We start from the raw sequence: 21189 nt of genomic DNA on the forward strand, positions 1-21189 counted from the left end.
TGGAAAGTATGCTCTGTGTATTTCTTTTTTTTTTCAGGACATCTGTGATACAGGGCTCATCTGGTATAAATAAAGTATAAAATCTTACAAGTTGTTTTTTTTTGTCATTATTTTAACAAAAATACTAAAAACTTATTAAAAGCTGAAATCAAAAGTGGGGCGGGAGACTCTAGCAATCACACGGGATTCGGAAACACTGGTAGAAAGTGGAGATTAAAAACACTCATTTGGCGTGATAAAACACTCCTGGCCGAGGATGGGTGGGGGGGTCGCTGCTGCACAGCCAGACCCGCGGGTGTGGGGTGGGAGGTCTGTTCCCCCACCAGCCCCGAAGAACGGCTCTTCCAGATCCTCCACGAAGCCGCTGCTTCCCTCGTGAGGCTCAATACCGTCCGAAAGGATTGCTGCTCTGCTGGGTCTGCGTATCTGTGGGGGCCCAAAGAGGAGAGTTAGGGGCTGGGGAGGGGGGGGGGGCGTGTCAGTATTTGGGGCAGAAGCTGGCTGGGTTTGGGAGGAAGAGATGCCCCTGTGCAGGAGGTGCCCATTCTTCGAGTCTGGCAGGACACAGCTCGCCAACATTCCCTGCCCGTGGGAAGTTCTCGAGCACCCCTCTGCACTGCCTCCCTGCACCCCCACCTAGCCAAACATGTGGGTGGGGCTCCTGCCTGCTCATGGATGGTTTGGGCCCGTGGAAGGGGGGCTCCTGGGGAGAAAGGGATGGGGACAAACCGCCCTGGGAGTGACCCCTTTCTCCCCAGGCTCACAGTCCCCATAGTCTCTTCTACTGTTGGAATTCATTCCGGGTGTTTGTGTGCAGGACAGTTTCTGCTGCCTGAAACACACATACACAGGGATGCAAAAACATCGCACCAGAAACATCTTTCTGGCCTAACGGTCATAACTCACTATGCAGCCTCATGTAACAAGAACTATGTGAGCCAGCTACTCCCACACATGCCCTTTCTCCCCCCTATGCTGTGCTATAACTTTCTATTCCCCCTCTCCTCCTCCCAATGCCATGCAACTTGTAACCTTCTGCTCCCACTTTGCCCACCCTTTGCCATGATGTGATTTTCTATTGGTTTATTTGTAGAATGCTGTGAACTTTTCATTAGTTTACTTGTGCCATGTGTGATTATATATGCCTTTTGATACGCTCCTTTTTGATGACGCTGTAACTAACTTTTTCTAATAAAAGAGCCCTTCGATGATCATTCGAAGCCTTTTGCTCATCCCGAGGAATTTCGTCTGGTGTTTTCCTTTTGATTAGGCAAGGACACATGAGCAGCCCACCAGTGTGGCGACAACGCGGCAAGTGGTGACCCTGACGTGATTCGAACATGCAGCCTGAAAGGGTTTTCCCCTCTCTCTCATCCCTGTGTATGTGTGTTTCAGGCAGCAGAAACTGCCCTGCACACAAACACCCGGAATGAATTCCAACATTCTACGAAGCGGCTGCGACCTCTCTCAAGAGTCGCAAGAGGGGCCAAAGCCAGCATGCGGGGGACGGGGGACGGGGGACGGACAGCCCCAATTTCCTCCCCCTACAATCCGGCCTTTTTTGCCCAGGGAGCAGGAGGAGGCCAACTCCACATGCTAGGTGCCCAAGAGTGCCCCGCCTCGGAGGCCGGCTGCTCTGAAGCCTCTGCAGAGCCCCACAGTTGAAGGGCGCAGGGAGAACCCTCTGCTCATCCAGCCGGCGGCCTTCGCCCGGCTCATGTGGCCCTTCCCACCAGGTGCATGTTTGACACGGTGCAGCGTAGCACCCAGTGTTTCTCCTGGAGCTCATCATCAGTGGCACGGTGGACATGCAGTCTTAACAAGTGAGTCTTTCCTTGCCCTGGGTTCCCCCTCCCACGAAGCCCCGCCCCTCGCCTTCAGGACCACCTCTTCAGGAAGGTAAGAGGGGGAGCCCCCCCCCCGAGAGCCCCTCCCCCTTCTTCCCTTCCCTGGCCGGCTGAGTTCCCGGGACCTTACTGGAGAGCTGCTGCTGGAGCTGCCGGACCAAGGCAGCCGTCTGTTGCTGCTGCTGGGTCTGCTGGAGGCCTTGCCGCTGGAACTGCGCAGAGGGGGAGGGTGTGTCACGGAGGGTGTGAGAGGAAGGGGGGCCAGGAGCGGGGAATCCCCCCACCCCCAAGGAGAGAACCCTCCCCACCCTTCTTACCATGGGTTGCTGAGGATTCAGGCCCTGCATCCCCAGTCCCGGTGGCTGTCCCTGGGCTTGGGGCTGAGGGACGGGGGGCACGGGGGGCGGCTGCTGAGGGGGCGGCTGCTGGGGCTGTTGGGGCTGCTGCTGTGGAGGGGGCTGCTGCTGCTGCTGCTGTTGCTGCTGCTGCTGTGAAAAAAGAGGAGGCCGGAAGGACACCCTTAGCCAGGAGCCCCTGGGAATAGCAGTTAGACTTATATACCGCTTCATAGGGCTTTCAGCCCTCTCTAAGCGGTTTACAGAGTCAGCATATTGCCCCCAACAATCCGGGTCCTCATTTCACCCACCTCGGAAGGATGGAAGGCTGAGTCAACCTTGAGCCGGTGAGATTTGAACCGCTGAACTGCAGATAACAGTCAGCTGAAATGGCCTGCAGTACTGCACCCTAACCACTGCGCCATCTCGGCTCGGGAAGACGGAGGGAGGGTGGCCTCCTTCAGAGCAGGAGCCATTGAGGCACCTCCCCTCTTTTAGACCCCTCCCCTTTTGCCCCAGACGCCTCGCCCCATCATCACGGAGAGAGGAGGCGCCTGGGGGCTCCCTGCCTGCTCACCCGGAGCAGCTGCTGTTGCTGCTGTTGCTGCCTCAAGTATTGTTGTTGTTGCTGCTGCTGCTGTTGCTGCTGTTGCTGTTGTTGTTGTTGCTGCTGCTGCTGCTGGTCGGGCAGAAGCTGGCTGGGCCGGACCCCCGTGGGGACCCCTTGCGTGCTCAGGTGGTTGATGCTGCCCATCATGGTCGGCTGCTGCATCGGCTGGTGGGGGAACCTGGAGCGCAGGATGGACAGAAACGGGCATCAGGGAGCAGACCGGAGCGGCTGTTTGGGCAGAGACCTCAGGTAGGGGCCGATGCCGTCCCTGCAGCCCCCTTCCTTCCCTCCCCGCGCCCGGGTACCTCTGTGCGGCGTTCAGGGCGTGCCCGTAGGCAGGGGCCTGCTGGTGGACGTATCCGGGCCTCTGCATGGACCGGACGGCGTCGACGAAGGCGGGGTTGGCGCTGGGGTGGCTGTTCTGATAGGTTTGGCCGGAATACGTCGAGGGGACCATGGCGCTTGCCTGGGAGGGGTGCTGCTGGAGGCTGAGGTGGGGCACCCCGTAGGGGGTGTAGCCCTACAGGGAGGGGAGGCGGCGCAGGGAGAGGAAGGGGCAGATGAGTTACTGCCCAACTGCTTCACACAGAAAGGCGGCGGCTGTCTGGTGCTCCCGCCAAACAGAGACCAGGCTCAGCCCACCCCACCCCCAGCCCAGGACTGGAGCTTCCTTCCCAGTTGCCCACCCCAAAAGCCCCCAAAAACCAGGAGAGTTTCCTGGAAGGCAGCGAAGGGCTCACCTGAGCTGCCTGCCCGGTTCCGTAAGCTGGAGTAGGAGGCATTTGGCGCACTGGCGGCTGCCCCAGGATCCCCTGGCCTTGCTGGGGAGGCAAAAGGGAGGCATGGCACGGGCAGCTGGGGCACAGCTGGTGCCTGCAGGGGGGCAGGGACCCTCGCCAGCTCTGAGACTTTTCCCTCTGGCCACAAATGCTCCCCCCAATGACTTTGGGCCCCGCTAACCGAGAAGCAGAATAACCGAGTCCATTCTGCTCTTCCTCCCCCTTCTGGAAGACCAGGGGTGGGGGGGATGCCCCAATAATTCCGCCCCCTAGGGGCTGTGGGAACCCATACTGTGCAACCCCCCCACACACACACACACCTGGGGATCTTACCAGTTTGGCCTGCAGTTGCTGGCGCAGGAGAGTCCCCCCGGACAGAGGAGGAGGAGGCTGCTGCGGCCTGTAGACGGCTGACTTATAGGAAGGGTCCATTCCTAGCATGCTCATGCCGGTTGGCAAGACCCCCGCGTAGGGGAGCCGGTTGGGCACCAGCTTGCCGATGGGCATGCGCACCGGCCGGTACGACGTGTCCAACCGAGGGCCGCCTGCAAGGAGAAGCAGCAGCCGGTCTTTGCTGGGCACCTCCAGGTGGAAGAGGGGTTAGGGTTAGGGGCCCCAGGCAGCGCCCGAAGCCCCGAGGGAGGTTGGGGGCAGCCTGGCAGGAAGCCCGTCTGCTCTGCCAGGCTCCCTGTCCTGGCTCTCCCGGGGAAGACACCATAATCCAGACTCAGGGAGAGAGCTGAGGGGTCCCACTCTCAAAGAGACGCCAGACTCGGACCTGCAGGGAGGGGCTGGTTCTGGGCATAGAGGCCCACCGGAGGCTGCCCGTAGGCCAGGCGAGACATGGAGTTCCCCGGCTGGTGATGCAGGAGGTCGGTGGGGATGCCGGCACCGTAGGAGACGCCCCGGACCGCGTTCATCGGGTATTCCTGTGGGGGGAGGGGGTGGCAAAGGCTGTGAGGAGGCCAGGCAGGCAGGGGGAGGGGCCGGGCAGGTAAGGGGGGGAGGGCAGGAGGGGGACTCACTTCGTTCTTGCTGGCTGGCTGGGCCCGTTTCTTGCTCTTGCTCTTACTCTTGTTCTTGGGTTCGGCCGCAGAACTGCCGGCGCTGGCACTGGCCTTTTCCACCTTGGCCGGCTCGACCGCCTTCTTCTCCGGCTCCAGGGCCACTGGGGTGGGGGGCTCCTCCTCCTCGGGAGGCAGAGGCAGCGGCTCCAGATAGTAGCTGCGGGGCTTGGGCTTCAGGTGGGTGTGGTAGAGGAGCAGCCGCTGCTGCTCTTCGAAGCGGGAGACCTTGCGGTCCACCCGCACCGTCCCGAACCAGCCCCAGGAGAGCGGGGCGGAGTGCTTCAGGCCCTCGAAGAGGTCCCAGGGGGAGATCTTCTGCTTGGTGGAGACCTGCAGGCCCTGGGAGGAGGAGGAGGAGGAGGGGAGAGGAAGGACAGCCATGGCAACTCCGCGGTGGGCTCCGGGGACTGCCCCTCCCCCTTCTGAAACCTGCCAGTCCCCTCGCCTCCCGCCCGGCCGGACGTCCAGACAGTCACTTGCCTCCTTCTTGAAGATGGAGTCGAAGCCGGCAATCTTGTTGCCCTTGGTGTCGATGAGGGAGCCCTGCGGCTCGCAGGTGATGACGTCCCGTGTCTGCTTGGGCAGCGGCAGCAGCTGCCGCACCTTCTCCAGGCTCTCCGACTGCCGGTCGCCCAGCTCCTTCTGCAGAGGAGGAAGCCGTTGCAATGGGAGCCGGGCCACCCACACAGCCGTGCCGCCCTTCATCCCGGGGCTCTGCACAGGGGCCCTGGGCTGGCCCCCTCCGGCCCCTGGGGCCCAAGAGCTTTACCCGGGAGAAAAGCAGAAGTCGAGCAAGACCCAAGCGCCAGGGGACCCTTCCCTCCCAGGGGGCATTGGGGGGGGGGGCTCTGCTTTACCCGCAGCTTCTTCACGAGGTTCATGTACGCCCGCTTGTTCTCCTCCATGCTGCCTTGGGAGATGCTGGACATGTCGGCGGCCAGAGTGCCATTGATCAGCACGCTCAGCATGTCCAGGACGGTGGTGAAGAGCTCGCTGGAAGATCAGGGCCAGAGGGGACGGGCGGTCAGTGAGGGGCGGGGGCAGCAGAAGCCCCGTTGGCCCCGCCAGGCTTTATGCAGGGAGGGAGGGCTGCCAATTTACAGGGCCCCTGCCCCGCTGTGCACAGGGATGGGGCTGTTTACGTTGGGGCCAGGGGTGGGTTGCAGGCGGTACGCCACGGTACGCGTGTAGCGCAGCTGCCCAGAGCACAGGATACCGTTCCGGTACGGTGCTCTAGAGGGCCCACCCGCCCACCTGAGCTCCTTACCCGTCTTTTAAGTCTTTGGCGCTTCCCCGCATGGTGCGTAGACCACCTACGCGACACTCCGCTGAGCAGCTGGAGCGTCGCAGAGGGAAGCGGAGCCGCTAAGACGCATGGGTACGCTGCCGGTTGGAACGGGATCCGGAACTCACCACTGTCTGGGGGCACTTCTAAGATGCAGGAACCCCGTGCCCCAACAGAACTGCTGAGGGGCCGGAGCAGGGACGACATCCGGGGGAAGGAAAGGCTCACTTGTTAGACTGCATGTCCACCGTGCCACTGCTGATGATGTCCAGGAGAAGCACTGCCCACTCTGTGGTCTGCTGTGTGCTGCGCTGCACTGTGTCGAACATGCCCCCCACCTGGAGGGAAGGACCACATGAGCTGCCTGCCCACGAGGAGGCCGGGGGGGAGCAGAGACAGCAAGAGGTGTGTGTCTTCCCCTGTCCAGGGCAGTCTTCCCCATACTGGAAGGGGGCTCCCTGAAAAGGGAAATTCTGTGGGAGGGACGAGGGGAGCAAAGGGAGCTCCAGATCTGTCCCCCAAGGTCTGGGGAGCAGGCAGGAGGGAGACCCCGTTTGTGCCCCACAGCTCACCAGATTCAGCCGCAGCTTCAGCGCCTCGTGCATTAGCTGCTTGGCCTTGCAGTCGTCTTGGTACTGGTCTTCCCGCCAGTTGGTCACAATCTAAGAGGGCGGTAATGGGAACAGCCTCCCCTTAGCAGACAAAAGCTGCTGGGGGGCGGGGTAGGCTGGGAAAAGGAAGTCCACCCCCCCCAAAAGGAAATGCGGCCCGAGGGCCCCCTGGGGATTCCTCCGCTTACCTGCTGCACCTGGCTGTACAAGGAGGTGAGGAGGCCCTCCCGCTGCTCGTCCTGGCCCTTCAGGCAGGTGAGCACCAGGGACAGGAAGGGCTGCTGGCTCAGCAGGGTCATGCTGCAGACAAAGTGCAGAGGCGGTAGGCTTGGGCTGACCGGGGCTTCCCTCCCCCCCGCCCACCCACCCTTCAGTTCCCTCACCTCTTCTGCTTCTGCCGGTCCCTCTCCTTGCGGGACGAAGAGCCCAGATGCTGCCCCTTCTCCAGCTCGTCCCCCGCCGCCTTCAACACGTAGCCCTGCACGGAGGTCGGGAGCTTGGCGATCAGCGGCGCCACCAGCCACACGCCGGACCGTTCCAAGGAGCTGGAGGGGCGAGACAGCAGGGTCAGGCTGGCCTGACAACCCCTCCCCCACCCCCTCCAGGCCCCCTCCCCTTCTACCCCGGTCCCTGCTGACCTAAGGACAGGCTTGGCTTTGGGGTTGGCAGGCATGAGGTTGGGGCAGCTGCCCAGGCTGACGATGCCGTTGGTCTCGGCCGACTGCTGGAAGACCTCGATGGTGGCCTTGGCGATGTTCTCCAGGAGGGAATTCATCTCCTGCTGCAGGAGGCGAGGGAGGGGGTGTAGGAAGAGTCAAACTGTGAAGCCCTGGCAAGAGGGACCGTCCGTCCTCCCCCAGGGACCTCAGCCACAAGTCCTCACATTGCTGGCCGTCTGCTTGATCATGAGCTGCAGTTCGAGCAGCGACTGGCGCATCGTCCACTGGTCCAGGTTCTGCATGAGAGGCCGATGGACGCATCTGTCAGAGGAGGGCCCTGCTGTGGGGCCAACCCTCCCTCCCTTCCGCTGGCTCCTGGCCTTCCTGAAGAGTCGGACATTCGTGTCCCTCCCCCCCCATTCCCTGCGCATCGTGAATACTGCCGGTCCCTCCGTCATCCCACTGGCACCTGCAGAGGCTGAGGAGCGCCATCTTCCCAGCCAATGCCCCCCCAAGAAACCTGTAAAATGCGCTTGATCCTCTGCCGCTGAGGGTTTTCTCCCTCCTCGTTGTCGAGCAGCCGATGAGGGTAGCAGATCAGCTGCATCAGGCGCTGGGCTTGGGTGCTGCTCAGGACGGGGTCCTGCAGGTCGTTGCTGTCCTCGCACAACGACTTCAGGCACCGCTCGCCCACCCATTCCTGCGGAGAGGGAGGGGGGGTGCCACTGACCCTGGGGGGACTCCGGCTCTGCCAACCAGCCACACCGACCCAACTGCACCTGCCCTTCCGAGGCCCCCAGGACCAAGGCCTGGTGGGGATCTCCCCACAGGCACGCCTGGGCCTCAACGGGGCTTAGCACTCGGCCCACCCGAGGAGCCGCACTGCTCACGATGACCCCAGGGTGAGCTCGCTGCAAGGCTGAGGCAGCGTTTCTCCCGTGGGGGCTGTCGGTCTCACCTGCTGGCAGATGCTCCTGAGGACGTACTTGGCGTAAACGTCCAAGCTGGCTGTCTCAATCGAAACCATCCGGCCGGCCGGCTTCTTGTCGTCATCCAGGAGATCGTCCACCCCTCCCGGGTGGGAGAAGCCAGAGCCCTTCAGTTCGGCGTCCCCTGCAACCAGGAGCGGGACTCGTCCAGTGGCCGGACTCAGCCCCACTAACACTCCCCTCCCTGCCCCCTCCTCCCGGATGTGTCCCAATCACGCACCCAGGACAAAGACGGCCTTCAGCACAGCAAAGACGGCCCCGTCCACGATGCGATTCTGGGAAGCAGCCAGCAGGTGCCTGTCGCAGGACGAGCGGATGCCCACCGAGGGCTTACCTGGGGAGAGCCCACATTTTCAGCCCTGGACTGACTGACACCCGGAAGGCGCGCCAGTCCATCGTGGGAGAGCCCAGGCCCAAAGGCTTACTGCTATCCTGCTGGCAGGGATTCAGCTGGGGGGTCTTAAAGAGGTGCAGCAAAATTCGGCAGGTCAGGCGGGCCCCGGGCTCCGAATCCTGTTCGCTGCAGGCTGCAAAGAGAAGGGCGGGGGAAGGGAGGGTCATTGCTGGGCCTCTCTCTGTCTCCCGGAGTCCTTTGGATGGTATCCTGGCTGGACGCTCACCAGCATTGAGGAGAGAGGGAATGGCCGCGCAGCGGATCAGATCCTCCAGCAGCAGACACTGGCGGGCAATGAGGATGGCCACAAAGGTCGCCAGGGAGTCGTGGAAGGACAGGTCGCTCACCTGCAGGTAAGGAGGAAGGCAGCTCGGCTGAGCCCCTGCCTGTAGTACCATCTACCTGGGCACCGCTGGGAGCGAAGAAGCCAAAAGCCAAGGCAGGGAAAAACCAAGGTTACTGCCCACCGACTCCTGGGACGCACCCGGTGACACCAGGGACCCTGCAGTCGAGCCCTTCAAGCCCACGCAGTCCTCTTCGCCAACGCGTCCTCCTCGGACGTTATGTCCGCTCAGCAAAACCTCCCTCCCTGTCCCGCCCTTACGTCCACGTTGCAGAGGAGGTCGTTGAAGCCGCACGTCCCGTTGTTGGAGGAGCAGCACAGGGCCTTCAGCACCCCCAGCCACTCGGCGCTCAGCAGCTTGCAGTAGCCGGTCAACTCCGCGCACAGGATGGCGATGTCGTTGACCCTGGGTGGGAGAGTGGGGGGGGGGGGGTCGGTGAGGGCCTGGTTGTCTTCCCAAGGCTCTGAGCCAGCAGCCTCACCCAGCCAGCCCAGAGGTCTACACGAAGGTGTGCCCTCTCCGAAACAGGATTCTCAAAGAGGCAGAAACATCCGTAATGCCGAGGGACAACGGAGTCAGGCGAATTGAATAAACCAACACGAGGGGAGAAACCAGCCTCCACCCTCGGGAGCTGGGAAGTGGGGGAGAAGAAAGACGGAGGGCCAGACCTCCCGCCGTGCCTCCTTGCCCATCAGCTTCCTTCCTCTGCCCCCCTCCCCTGGGAAAGAGGGCACTTGCAAGAGGCGTCAGCAGTGCCCCCGTGGCACCTCGCCCGGCCTGGCCCTCACCGGTCCGGGTCGTGGTGCCCCACACAGACGTGCATCAGGGCGTTGCAGACGAAGCTGTAGCGATTGGCCGGGTTGTCCGCCAGGCTCTTGCCCAGGTTGATGTAGGTGAAGTTGTGGGCAGAGGGGTTCTCGATGGTGTCGATCATGAACAAGGGTTCCCACAGCATGTTGGAGTCCGAGGGCTCCACATTGCAGTAGATGGTGTTCTTCACCTTGGAGCAGAAGTCGCTGCAGGGGAAGCAGGAGGTGAGGCCTGCGCAGCCCCCCAGCCGGCCCCGGGAGGGTCTCCAACAGACCCCCCCCCTTGGTGGGGGAGGAGGCACGGAGGGAGCCAGCAGGCAGAGCAGGGCACTGACCTGAAGAGCTCCCCAAATTTACTCTTGAGGTGGCTGCAGGACGTGTACAGATCGTAGAGGTAGGCCAGGATGCAGCGCTCAGCCGAAGAGCCGTCCGAACGGTTCATGCCATGCTTCACCACCCCACAGAGCCTGGGGCGGAGGAGAGAAAGCCAGGGGGGGATGAGTAGGCCCTGCCCCTCACCCCAACACCCCCGCGGGAGCCGATCAAGGAGGGGCCAGGCCTGTGCCCAGGGCTCACCCTTCGAAGACCTGGGCCATCTGGTCCTGGTTGAGGATAAGGCAGGAGTGGTAATGCCGCAGGACGGCCACGATGCAGAGGCACAGGCTGGTGGTGTAGCTGCCCACCAGGTCAGAAGACTTCAGCAGCAACTCGGCCTCCACCACGCTCAGCTCGTTCAGCAGCTACGCAGCCCGTCAGTATGGGGGGAGAAGGGGAGGGAAGATGGACGGATCAGCTGGCAGACACCCTCCAGCCCTACAGGGGCGGCTTGGAGGAAAGGCTGCATCTGGGGGGGAGGCGAGCACGACGCTCGGCATACAAGTCGCCAAGGGAAACCGCAGCCGGCTCATGCTCTGGAGTTTGGGCCAACCACTTCGGCATGGCTCTCCTGCTCTCCTCACGGCCAAAGAAGCGGGAAGGGCAAGGGGCGCGTGTGCCCCGTTCCTTGCACACCTGCAGCTGCCTGCTGCTTGTGCCCTTCTGGGCTTGGAGGCTCGGAGAGCCGTCGGGTGAGCCTTTCAGCCCAGCGCTGGACTTCCAACGGGACCTCGCAGCCCATCTCGGCCGGAGACAAACTTTCTCTGTCTCGCAGCAATCCCAGGGCGGGACCCTCGCGCTTGCCAAGGAGGTGGGGGGCCCAGCCCTGTCCTGCCCACCCACCTGGATGGCAAAGTCGATGAGCCCGCTAATGTTGAGCGAATACTCCATCAGGTCGAAGATGAACTGGATGTGCTGCACCAGAGGCAGGTGGTAGGACATCCCTAAGGCAAAGCTGGTGATTTGCTCCAAGACGTTGCGAGAGACCTGGGGAAGGAGAGGGAGAAGGAAGCGTGCTGCCTGGCAGTGCCCCCCTCCCCTGGGGTCCTCAGATCCCTCACACACACACACACACACAGCTGCCGACCCGGCCGAGGAAGGTACCTGAGAAGTGACGAGATGCTGGTCGAAGTGGGAAAGATGTTGGAACTTGGCAAAGATGTCCTCTGCGGTTGGGAAGGCCTCTGGCTTGTTCCTCTTCCTCTTCTGCCCTTCCTCCCCCCCTGCCCAAGGGAGACACGGGGTGATGACCTCTGCGGGTCCCAGTGGCTCCCCCCCCCCCCAGCCCTTTGGCCCGAGTGGCTCTACCAACCTGTCTCCGCCGTGCTTTTCCTGTTGAGCACCTTCAAAATATCCTTGCTGATTCTTTTGATGGCGTGCCGGGCTTCGTCGCGCTGCTTCCCGACTCCGAAAAGGACCACCAGTCGCTGGTTGCACTCGTGGCTGCTCGACTCCTCCTGGGAAGGCGGGAAGAGCAAGTCCGGCTGCCGTCCATCCGTTCATGGGGAGATGCTCCAGCCGGCCCCACCCGGAGGCCCCTTCCTTTTGCAGGGGAGGCACCTCCCACGCTTCCCGAAGGAGGAGGAGGGCTCCCCAGGCCCTCCCTGCATGCCCAGCACACGGCACCCCTGCCCCACTGCCAGCTGCCCGGCTCCCCACCTCACCTGGGGAATGGGGAAATGCGTGCAGTACTGGATGTGCCGAGGCTGGTCGTAGAGGGCGGCCAACGTCCCATCTGCCCCTCGGTCCTTCTCAAGGTCCACTTTCTCCGGGGAAGGGCTCGCTTTGGACTCACAGTGCATGGAAGGAGAGAACATCTAGAGGGAGGGAAAAGGCAGAGCGGTGAGTGGACTCTTATCTTGGCAAGGGAGACTCTGCCCACCCACCCCAGGCAGCCCCCCCAGCAGGCCGGTAGCAGCACCCTCCACCGAGAGCTTCTGCCTCTCTCTGCATGGCTGCTGCCCCCTTTTGAGGGCTCCGCAGGCAGTGGAGACTGCCTCGTCTCCTTTTCCCCCAGGAAAGGCACTGGAGGGCCTCTGAAAGGCGGTAGCTCTCTTGGGCAGGAGGCAGTCCAGGCTGCCAGGGATGGAAGGAAGGGACTTAAGACAGCCTCTGCCATTGGCACTGTGGGCTCCCCAAAGACCAGCCAGGAGGCCCCGCCAGGCGCTACCGAGAAATCAGTCTTCTCCATGTCGTCGAAGATGGCGTTGGAACTGTGGTCAATGTCCATGTGACACTCCGAGAGACTGGCATCCTGGCAAGGAGAAGGGACGAGGCACCCCGTTCAACACTCTGAAGCTGAAGCTGTCTGCTCCCTCCGTCTCCCAACCCGCCCCCCGATCAGAAGGAGGAGGGGGGGGATCCCATCTCAAACCTCCAGCTTGATGCCGTGGCCGCCCTCCCGCTCCTTCCGGTCGTGGTGCTCTTCCGCAGCGTCGTCGAAGGGGGAGGCGGGACGGGGCCCGTGGTCGATAGCCAAGTCGCCCCGCGAGATCAGGGCGCACATGTACATGTTGGGCGAGAAGACGTCGTGGCGGATCAGCTCGCAGAAGAGCAGCACCAGGTTGAAGAACTCGGCCCGCTCGTCCTCGCTGCTGGGGTCAGCTGCCAGGGAGGGAGGGAGGGAGGGAGGGAAGGATGAGGGTCCGGGCGGCTCCTGCCCGCCCAGCTGTCCCCGGCCTGACCCCCTCTCTGCCCGTCAAGCGGGACGGCCGGCTGGGCACGCAGAGGAGCCGGGGAAGGGGGCTTGCTCCATACTTAGCATGGGGGCCTGGGTGTCGAGGAACTGCATGAGAACTTCTTGGAAAACTGGGGCGCTCACGGCCGACAGGGAACCCGAAGAGATGGATCCTTTTTCGTCCACCACTTCTGAGTCGCCGCAGCGCTGAGTACAAGCAGAAGAGCAGAAGGTGGTGAGCCGCACACCTGCCCCCTGGGCCCTCCCCCCTGAACCCATGCTTGGCCCCCTGCAGCAGAGCCTCTGCTGGAACAAACCCCTCACTGGTGGGACGATTCCCGTGGCTTCTTCTCCTGCAGGGATCCTCAGACAAGGGAGTCTGTCATGACACCCACCCACTTTTCTAGGACAATCCTCTTGGTGCCGCATAGGGACTTTGGATGTTTTCAACACACACACACCCTCCCCGTCTCTGGCGTTTAGAGCATCGTCACCACTGAATATTTCACAGGCTTTATTGTTCTATTTCAAACGTTTTTAATTTGTTTCGGATGGTTTTAAGGCCCTGCAGAAGAATTCACACTGGATGCCGTATCGATTTGTGCTTGCGGAATGTTCAAATGAACTTCGTGAAGCACAACGTTTTTGGGGACGAAAACGGACATTTGCGAAGCACTTTTGAGATCAAAACGTCTTGGCCACAAATGCCCAGTTTTAACCTCAAAAGTGTTCTGACCTGGCCAGGAACGTCCAGCCTTGTCCATGGCCACTGAGGTGACCCCACAATCCCGGGACATCCTGGAAGAGGAAGCCCAACGGACATTTCCTCTTTTAAAAGGAAATATCCTCTCCCCCTCCTGCTCGGAGAGGCCGCCCTCGCCGCCCATCCTCACGGAGATCCCCCACGCTGGGCTCACCTCGGCCTCTATCTCAGATTGCCGTTTCTCCAGCAGCTTTGCCACCACCATGGCTCGGTGCCGCCCGGAACGCTTGTGGCTCACGGCCCACTCGCAGAGCAGAGCGACCACGGCGTCGTCATCGGGGGAGATCTGCCAGGAAAGAAGTGGGGTAATCTCCCGGAAAGCCAGCCTAACCTTCTCCCCGGCCTTCAGGCAGCCTCCGAGGAAGCTCCCCGGGGAGGCTGCTTCCTTGTGAGCGCGGCACGTGGGGGGGATGACTGTCAGCTGAAGAGCTGGAACCACTTCCTCCAGCTTCCTCACCCCACAAGAGACGAAGCAGCCTGCACCCAGCCCCTTTCGAGCCGAGGTGGCGCAGTGGGTAGAGTGCAGTACTGCAGGTCACTTCAGCTGACTGCTAGTTCAGCAGTTCAGTGGTTCAAATCTCACTGGCTCAGGGTTGACTCAGCCTTCCATCCTTCCGAGGTGGGTGAAATGAGGACCCAGACTATGGGGGCGATATGCTGACTCTGTAAACCGCTTAGAGAGGGCTGAAAGCCCTATGAAGCGGTATATAAGTCTAACTGCTATTGCTATTGCTTTCCCCCCTGGTTTAGCCCTCGCTCAGCAGCCGCAATTCAGGAACAGAGACTCGGAGGAGCAAGGAGGTTCCCTCCACCACCACCACCACGGGGAGAGTTCTCCTCCGCTGTGAATCCAACTGGCCCATTTAAAATGATTTCAGCCGTGACCGCCTCCTGGCAACGCCGATTCCAACCTGGCTGCCCGGAATCGAACGCCTCCCCTGGATACCAGGAGCCTCCTCTGGCCGTGCCCTCTTCCTGCTAGCCCCTCTTTGCAGAAAAGACCCTTCCCCTACCTCGTGGCTGTCCTTGCTCGGCCCTCCCCCGAATATCCTGTTGTACAGAGAATCCAGCGAGTTGCTGAAGTCCGAGCGCTCGAAACTGTGGCTGTCGAGGACTTCTAAAGTGTGGAGCACCCGGCTGATGGTGAACCCTGGAAGAGAAAGGGGGGGATCCTAGGCAGGGAGCCCCACTGCCCACAGAACAGTCCAGCTGCCCAGGTGGAGGGGCAGGGGCAGGGAATGGGGCGGGGCCTACCTGCGGTGGCTTCCTGGCATTTGTCGAAGGACCAGCGCACTTCCACGGCCTGCCCACGCTCCTTGATCTGCTGCTCCGTCTCCCGCAGCCTCGCTCGGACCTGGCAAGGAAGGGGCATCAAGAGGAAGAGACTAACCTGATTTTGCATTTAATAACTGCAGCAAGACTGTTGGTGGCGCAATACTGGAAGAAGGAAGACTTGCCTACTATTCAAGAATGGACATTAAAAGTAACAAACCTAGCAGAGATGGCTAAAATATCAGCATATCTCCAGGACCACTCAAACGAGAGCTATAAACTGGAGTGGAGAAGATGGATTGACTATACTCAAAATAAATACGGGACTAAGAAATTCCAGATAGTTTGTGACTGAAGAAACAAGGAATGATATAATCTGTTTAGAGTTAGCCTAGCAAAGAGGAGTTAAAGCTCAAATGATAGAGGATATTAATTTTTTATTTTTAAGTTTACTTTAGAATATTTTAGTTAAAGATTTATACCCTGTATTGGTTCTGGGAAGTCGGGACCAAGGTTGGGAGGGGTGGGGTTTGGGTGGGGAGAGGAGGGAAGTAAACATTTGTAAAAGTTTTTTTTTTAAATTTCCAATTTAAAAAAAAAAGAGGAAGAGATCTTTGTATATTAAACAGATCAATGATGATGTAAGGAATAATTGATATATACATGAATTGAAATATTTAACCGCTATATGGACCAACTAATTAATAACGGGAAACCATTCTTGGAATTCTGGACGATTGGAGACATTATGGTCAATTGAAAATATGAATGTTTATTATAAACCAATGGGAATTCTTTGTTCCAATCTTCGCTTTTATTCCTTAGAGATAGGTGATATTATAATACTTTAAAGACTTATTGTTATTTGATAGATAATTATGAATTCAAGGAAACAAGGATTGTTACAAATGAAAGAATATTAATGGTAATTTGAACACATAATGCTCAACGACAGCGAAATATCCAGTTATGTTTAATGCAACACCAGTGATGTTATTCTTAATCTTAAGAAATGATGCACCAAAACTTGTAACCAAATGACATGCTTGATGAAATGGAGGAAAGTTGGTTTCCTCCCCCCCGCCTTTTTCTTCCTTTGTTTTGTATGTGTTGTTTTGTTTAAAAAGAATAAAAATTATATTAAAAATAATAATAAGAGGAAGGGTCTGCAACCTGCCAGGGTCCTGAGCCAGCCTGGGAAACGGGGAGGGAGGGAGCAAGCCTGGCACGGCCCCTCCCACAGCCCCAGGCCAGGAGACGGCCTGCTGCATTATGGGATGACTGCTTTGTCCATTCCAAGCCTGCTGATGTGTTGCCGGCCAAGAGTCTACTACTATAGGAGCCAAGGTGGCGCAGTGGTTAAATGCAGCACTGCAGGCTACTGCTAGATCAGGAGGTCAGCGGTTCAAATCTCACCGGCTCAGGGTTGACTCAGCCTTCCATCCTTCCGAGGTGGGTAAAATGAGGACCCAGATTGTTGGGGGCGATATGCTGACTCTCTGTAAACCGCTTAGAGAGGGCTGAAAGCCCTATGAAGCGGTATATAAGTCTACTGCTATTGCTATTGCTATTGCTATTGCTCACCTGCTGTATGAAGCTGGCGTTGACCCCGGGCATGGGCAGGTTTGAGGGGGCAATGGGCAGGTGGTCGAGGGGAGAGCCCGTCTTGATTCTGCTGTCGGTGAGGGAGTAGTGCCAGACCAGGGCGCTGGGGCAGCACAGGACGATACTCTGCAGCCAGAGGAGGAAGGAGGTTGAGTTCTCTAGGCCGGGGGGCTTGAAGGCACTTTTGTGCCCAACTGCTCAGCCATTTCCACGGTACTCTTCTCATCCCCAAAGCCAAATGCTCCCTGTGTCTCTGCACCCCACCACCCCACCTGGGCTCCTCTGTGCCTCCATGGGATTCTTTTTTTTAATATACTTTTTTTATTTTCCATTTTCATAACATATAATCACATGTATACTATTACAAAGCCAATATCCTATTGTATTAAGTAGTAATTACATCAGTTCCTCTTGTCATCAACACCCAGAAAGATAAAAAACCATTATTGGCTCTTCTGCTCTCCATACACCTCTTTCTTCTACCTCTCTCCTACCTCCTTTCTTCCCTCCATCATCCTTTTCTACTCTACTTCCCCTTCCTTTCTCCTTCTCCTCTCTCCTCTTTCCACTCCTCCTTATCCTCCTCATCTTCCCCCCTTACCCTCTCTCCTATCCCTCTCTTCCCATCTTTCTTCTCTCCTCTGCTTCCCACTCTTCCTCTCTCCTATCCCTCTCTTCCCATCTTTCTTCTCTCCTCTGTTTCCCACTCTTCCTCTCATTGGTGTATTTCAGCTTCTGAGCAAACTCCATTCTATGTTGATGGTATTTATGCTTCCATATCAAAATACTTAACATATCTTAGTTTTAAAGAAAAAATAAGAGAAGACAGTATACGTGTGCAATCATATTACATTAAAATCTAACACCCCTCGTCAAGCCTAATATTCATCCCTCCCTCCCCCCCCCCCTCAGCCTTCCCTCCCCCGAGGGATTCTAACGGCAGCTCCTGTCCTCCGCGGTGGGCAGTTCTGAATGCAGCCCCCCTCCCCAGGCTTCCTACCTGCCCTCCCTCCTCCGGCTGCCACGAGCCAGCCAAGGAGATTCTCCCCGGACTCCTTCTGAAGGCTTTTCCCCTCTGGCCTTCCCCCACCCACCCACCCACCCGCCCCAGCCCTGCGGGACCCCTGCCAACAAGAGCGCTCACCTGCAGGATGCAGCTGAGTCCAAAGACGACGGGGCGATGCTGGGGGCACAACAGGAGGTCGCTGAAAGGGCTGGCGGAGGAGTTTCCCGCAGCCGGCTGGGGAGTCGGGGTGGAAGGGAGCGCGGGGGCTGCCTGAGAGGGAAGGTGGTGAGCCGGATGCCCACCGCTGGCGTCCAACAGAATGGCGAGGCGGCGGGTGCAGAAGTAGGCCAGGCGCCTGGACAGGTAGGCTGACTGCACAAACTCACTGGAATACTGCGGGGGAGAAAAATGGCGTCCGCTCAGCCCCAAAAGCCCACTCCTCTCTGGGGCCTCGCAACGCCACCAGACACCCCCAAACCCAGCGCACCAGCTTCCTGGGCCGCTGCAATGACGTCGGCTGCCCATCCAGCCCTCCCTTCCGTAGAGTTTTACTCCCGCATTCCCCTTCCAGCCCTGGAGTTTCCAACAGGACCTTCTCCCGAGTTTTCCTGGGGACGGGGGGTGGCTGACCTGCAGGAGCAGCGGAAGGAGCAGCTTCAGGAGCTCGTCTTCGCCCGGCCGAATCTTCTCAAAGCACTCCAGCACCCAGGTGAGAAACTCGTGCCGGTCCAGCATCCCGTCCTGGAAGGTGCAGACAGAGGCCCACTGAGAAGGCCGGGGGCTGTGGGTATGGGGGCTCGGCTCGCCCGTTCTTCCACCCACTTCCCCCTCCCCCTACAAGGGGACCCCACCCTAACCCCCTCCCCGCTGTCACCTGGAACATAAACATGGCCAGCTTCTCATTGTAGTCCCACTGCTTGACCGAATGCTCCACCTCCTGGGGCATGATGCTGGAGGGCGAGCCGCAGGCTTGTGCCAGCAGCTGCCGGTGGAAGTCGGCGATCTTCTGCAGCTGCTCCCACAGAAACTTGGTAATGATCTGTGTCCACTCTAGAGAGGGAGGGCAGCCGTCAGTAGCCGGGACGGGGAGGGGCCTGCTGTGGGACTCAACATGCAGAGGAGGCAAGAGAGACCAGGGATAGCAAAGAGGGGAAGGGTGGGGGAGAAAGCCAGACCGTCCTGGTGATTTGGGGAGGGGGCAGCAGAAACGGCTGCCATGGGAGGAGGCTGAGAGAGGCCCATTTGGAGGCCGGAGCAGCAGCCCTTACCGCTGAAGGGGTCAATGACATGCCGCTTCTTCACCTTCGTTTCCGTAATGGCAGCGTAATAGGCACAGGTCATCTTGATCAACCAGGCAGCTCTCATCACGGGCACTGCATACTTGGCCAGGTAACTAAAGATCTCCTCCTTCTTGCTGAAGATGGGCACCTGCCCGGGAGCAGAGCAAGAGGGGCCCCGATTCACACACACTTTGGTCAGAGACCTAGCGAGGAGGATGGCTGGGAAACCAGGCCCTTCCCCTCTCGACCGGTGAGGTTGTTGGTTATTTTAGCAGTTAGCAGTTAGACTTATATACCGCTTCATAGGGCTTTCAGCCCTCTCTAAGCGGTTTACAGAGTCAGCATATCGCCCCCACAGTCTGGGTCCTCATTTCACCCACCTCGGAAGGATGGAAGGCTGAGTCAACCTTGAGCCGGTGAGAATTGAACAGCCGAACTGCAGAACTGCAGTCAGCTGAAGTAGCCTGCAGTACTGCACCCTGACCACTGCGCCACCTCGGCTCTTAAATGTCTATTTTGTATTTGCATGTTTCCCCTTCCCATTGGAGTTGTTCGCCGCCCTGAGTCCCTTTTAGGGAATAGGGCGGCATATAAATAAAATGAAACTTCAAACTTCAAACTTCAGGTACGGGGGGAACTGCAGCCACTACTCTTCCCATAACAGCCTCCCGGTTTCCCTGGCCCCATCTCGTTCCGGGATCTCCTTCCGCAACAGCTGCCCCACGCCAGGGCCGGGCCTCCGAGAACTCCCGCTCATCCCTCGCGTTCTGGCCTTGCCTAACTCCCTCCTCCACCCAGGGCTCCTGGCTCTTCGCCCCAAGTCCTTCCCGAAGCCGTCCGATGGCCATCCCTGAGGGTTTACGGATGCTATGGGTCTCCCCGCCTCAGCCACCCCCCTCCGTCCCTTAATGTGCCCCCTCCCCATCTAGGGCGCCTTGGCACTGCAGGTACCTTTTTAGCCAGGTGGGTGAGGGGTTTGGTTCCAGCCAGGTCGTTGAACCAATTGTTAATGGCGCTCTGGGAGCGAGCCGTCACCGGCCAGAAGTTGTCCTTTTGGTTGACCTGCGGTTTCCGACGGCCAGTGTCGGGTAAGGTGTTGCAACGCAGCTTTTCGGCGATGATGCTGCTGAAGTTGGAACTGATCTGGAGAAGAGGAAGAGGAGCTTTCAGGCTCCTCTGGCCGCAAGGCGACCCAGGGAGGACCCCGGCCTCACGTTCCCTCCAGAGCAACGGCTCGGCTTCCTTGACGGAGGCACCTTCACCTCCGCACCAAGAAGAGGGTCCTCTGCAGAGCGGTCCCCCCTCCCGCCTGACGCCGGTGCCCTCTTCCTTTTTTTGAGAGGCTGCGCTTAGTGACGCCGTGCCAGGCCGCACGACGGTGCCAGCATCCCTTCCCCAGCTCATTTCTGCTGCCCGCAGCTTCCCCCCCACCCCAATCCAAAGACCAGGGGGAATGGGCAGCCAGCATTTGCAGGCGGATCTCGGCTCCCCTCCCCCTGCTGCAAACTTTCAGCTATGGGGGAGTAAGACGGGCAGTCGGGCCCCATCGTGGGCTTGGGAGGGGGGGTGTCCACAGCCATCGGCTTCACCTTGGCGGGGTTGAAGTTGACGTTCTTGGCGCTGCCGTGCTCGTCTCCGGAAACCGCCGGCTGGTTGTTGAAGCCCTGCTTCACGTTGAGCGCCGTCAGCTCGTCCTGGGGGGGAGGAAGGGAGGCCAGAGGGGGGTCAGCCAGGGTCGGTCAGCAGCCCCTCCCCCAACACCCCCCCCTGCAGGGGCAGCCCCTCCCCCCAGGAGACCCCCAGGGGACACAGGGTGGAGGGAGGCGGGGTGGGTGGGTCCCGGGGCTGCTCTAGCATCTGGACACCGGCAGGAGGAGGGTCTCCGGCCAGAGCCGGACTGTCCGGACAGGAGGGAGGGAGTGGGACCGAGGGGGGGGGGCTTAGGTGGAGCCTCCATGGCCAAGAGCAGCCGGACCTCCCACCGGCAGCCGGGACCCAACGGGGGGGGGGGGAGGCGGGGTCCGCGGGCCCCCGAGCGCTACTGCCGACCCCCCCCCCACCCGGACCCGCGGCGGCGCCCTTCTTCCTCCGGGCCGCGCGGGGGCGCTGCGCCGTCCGCCCTGGCCGCAGGGGGCGCCGTCCCGGCCGGGGGCTCCGGCCCCGCTTACCTCTTTCTGCTTGGGGTCCTGCGGGTAGACGTCGGGCGGGCCCAGGCGCGGCCGCTTGAGAGGCCGGTGCTCGTAGCTCAGCACCCCAAAGGCCGCCATGGCCGGCCAAGAGGCGCTGCCGGCCCGCCCGCCGACCAGACTCAGGCCCGGACACCGGGTCGGCGGCGGCGGCGGAACCAGCCGAGCCGGGCCGACGCCTGCCGGAAAAGGCCGAGCGCGGGGTCGGGGCGGGCGGGCCGCGCCGAAGCCTTCCGAGAGCCGCTCGGCAGCGTAGGACCCGGGCGGCGCCGGAATGGATCGCGCGCGGCTGCGGG

General features: G+C 60.2%; 1 protein-coding gene across 2 annotated transcripts; it reads right to left on the bottom strand.

Moving 5' to 3' along the window:
- On the bottom strand, positions 1-21174 carry MED12 (mediator complex subunit 12). 2 transcript variants are annotated; one of them, XM_087728064.1, is made up of 44 exons: positions 20876-21174; positions 20297-20401; positions 19659-19850; positions 18696-18855; positions 18302-18477; positions 18058-18168; positions 17566-17820; positions 16401-16547; positions 14799-14898; positions 14558-14694; positions 13699-13830; positions 12862-12988; positions 12479-12708; positions 12275-12358; positions 11769-11921; positions 11417-11561; positions 11209-11327; positions 10948-11091; positions 10306-10469; positions 10065-10196; positions 9709-9936; positions 9181-9325; positions 8803-8923; positions 8608-8709; positions 8403-8516; positions 8152-8306; positions 7714-7893; positions 7418-7489; positions 7173-7315; positions 6918-7079; positions 6723-6834; positions 6496-6585; positions 6152-6261; positions 5496-5631; positions 5119-5280; positions 4597-4977; positions 4350-4500; positions 3905-4116; positions 3533-3613; positions 3098-3312; positions 2760-2970; positions 2165-2332; positions 1978-2059; positions 1-426 (listed from the first exon to the last, which is right to left on the bottom strand). In XM_087728064.1, the coding sequence occupies exons 1-44, from the start codon at positions 20972-20974 to the stop codon at positions 383-385; spliced, it is 6489 nt and encodes a 2162-aa protein (XP_087584190.1). In that variant the 5' UTR covers positions 20975-21174; the 3' UTR covers positions 1-382. The 2 variants fall into 2 exon arrangements, with proteins under 2 accessions (XP_087584190.1, XP_087584189.1); XM_087728063.1 differs by having other exon boundaries at positions 2165-2335.
- Positions 21175-21189: the final 15 nt, after the last annotated feature.

Source organism: Thamnophis sirtalis, unplaced genomic scaffold, assembly GCF_051295495.1.
Source record: "Thamnophis sirtalis isolate CommonGarterSnake01/CBP01778 unplaced genomic scaffold, rThaSir2_p1.2 scaffold_13, whole genome shotgun sequence".
Taxonomy (NCBI): domain Eukaryota; kingdom Metazoa; phylum Chordata; class Lepidosauria; order Squamata; family Natricidae; genus Thamnophis; species Thamnophis sirtalis.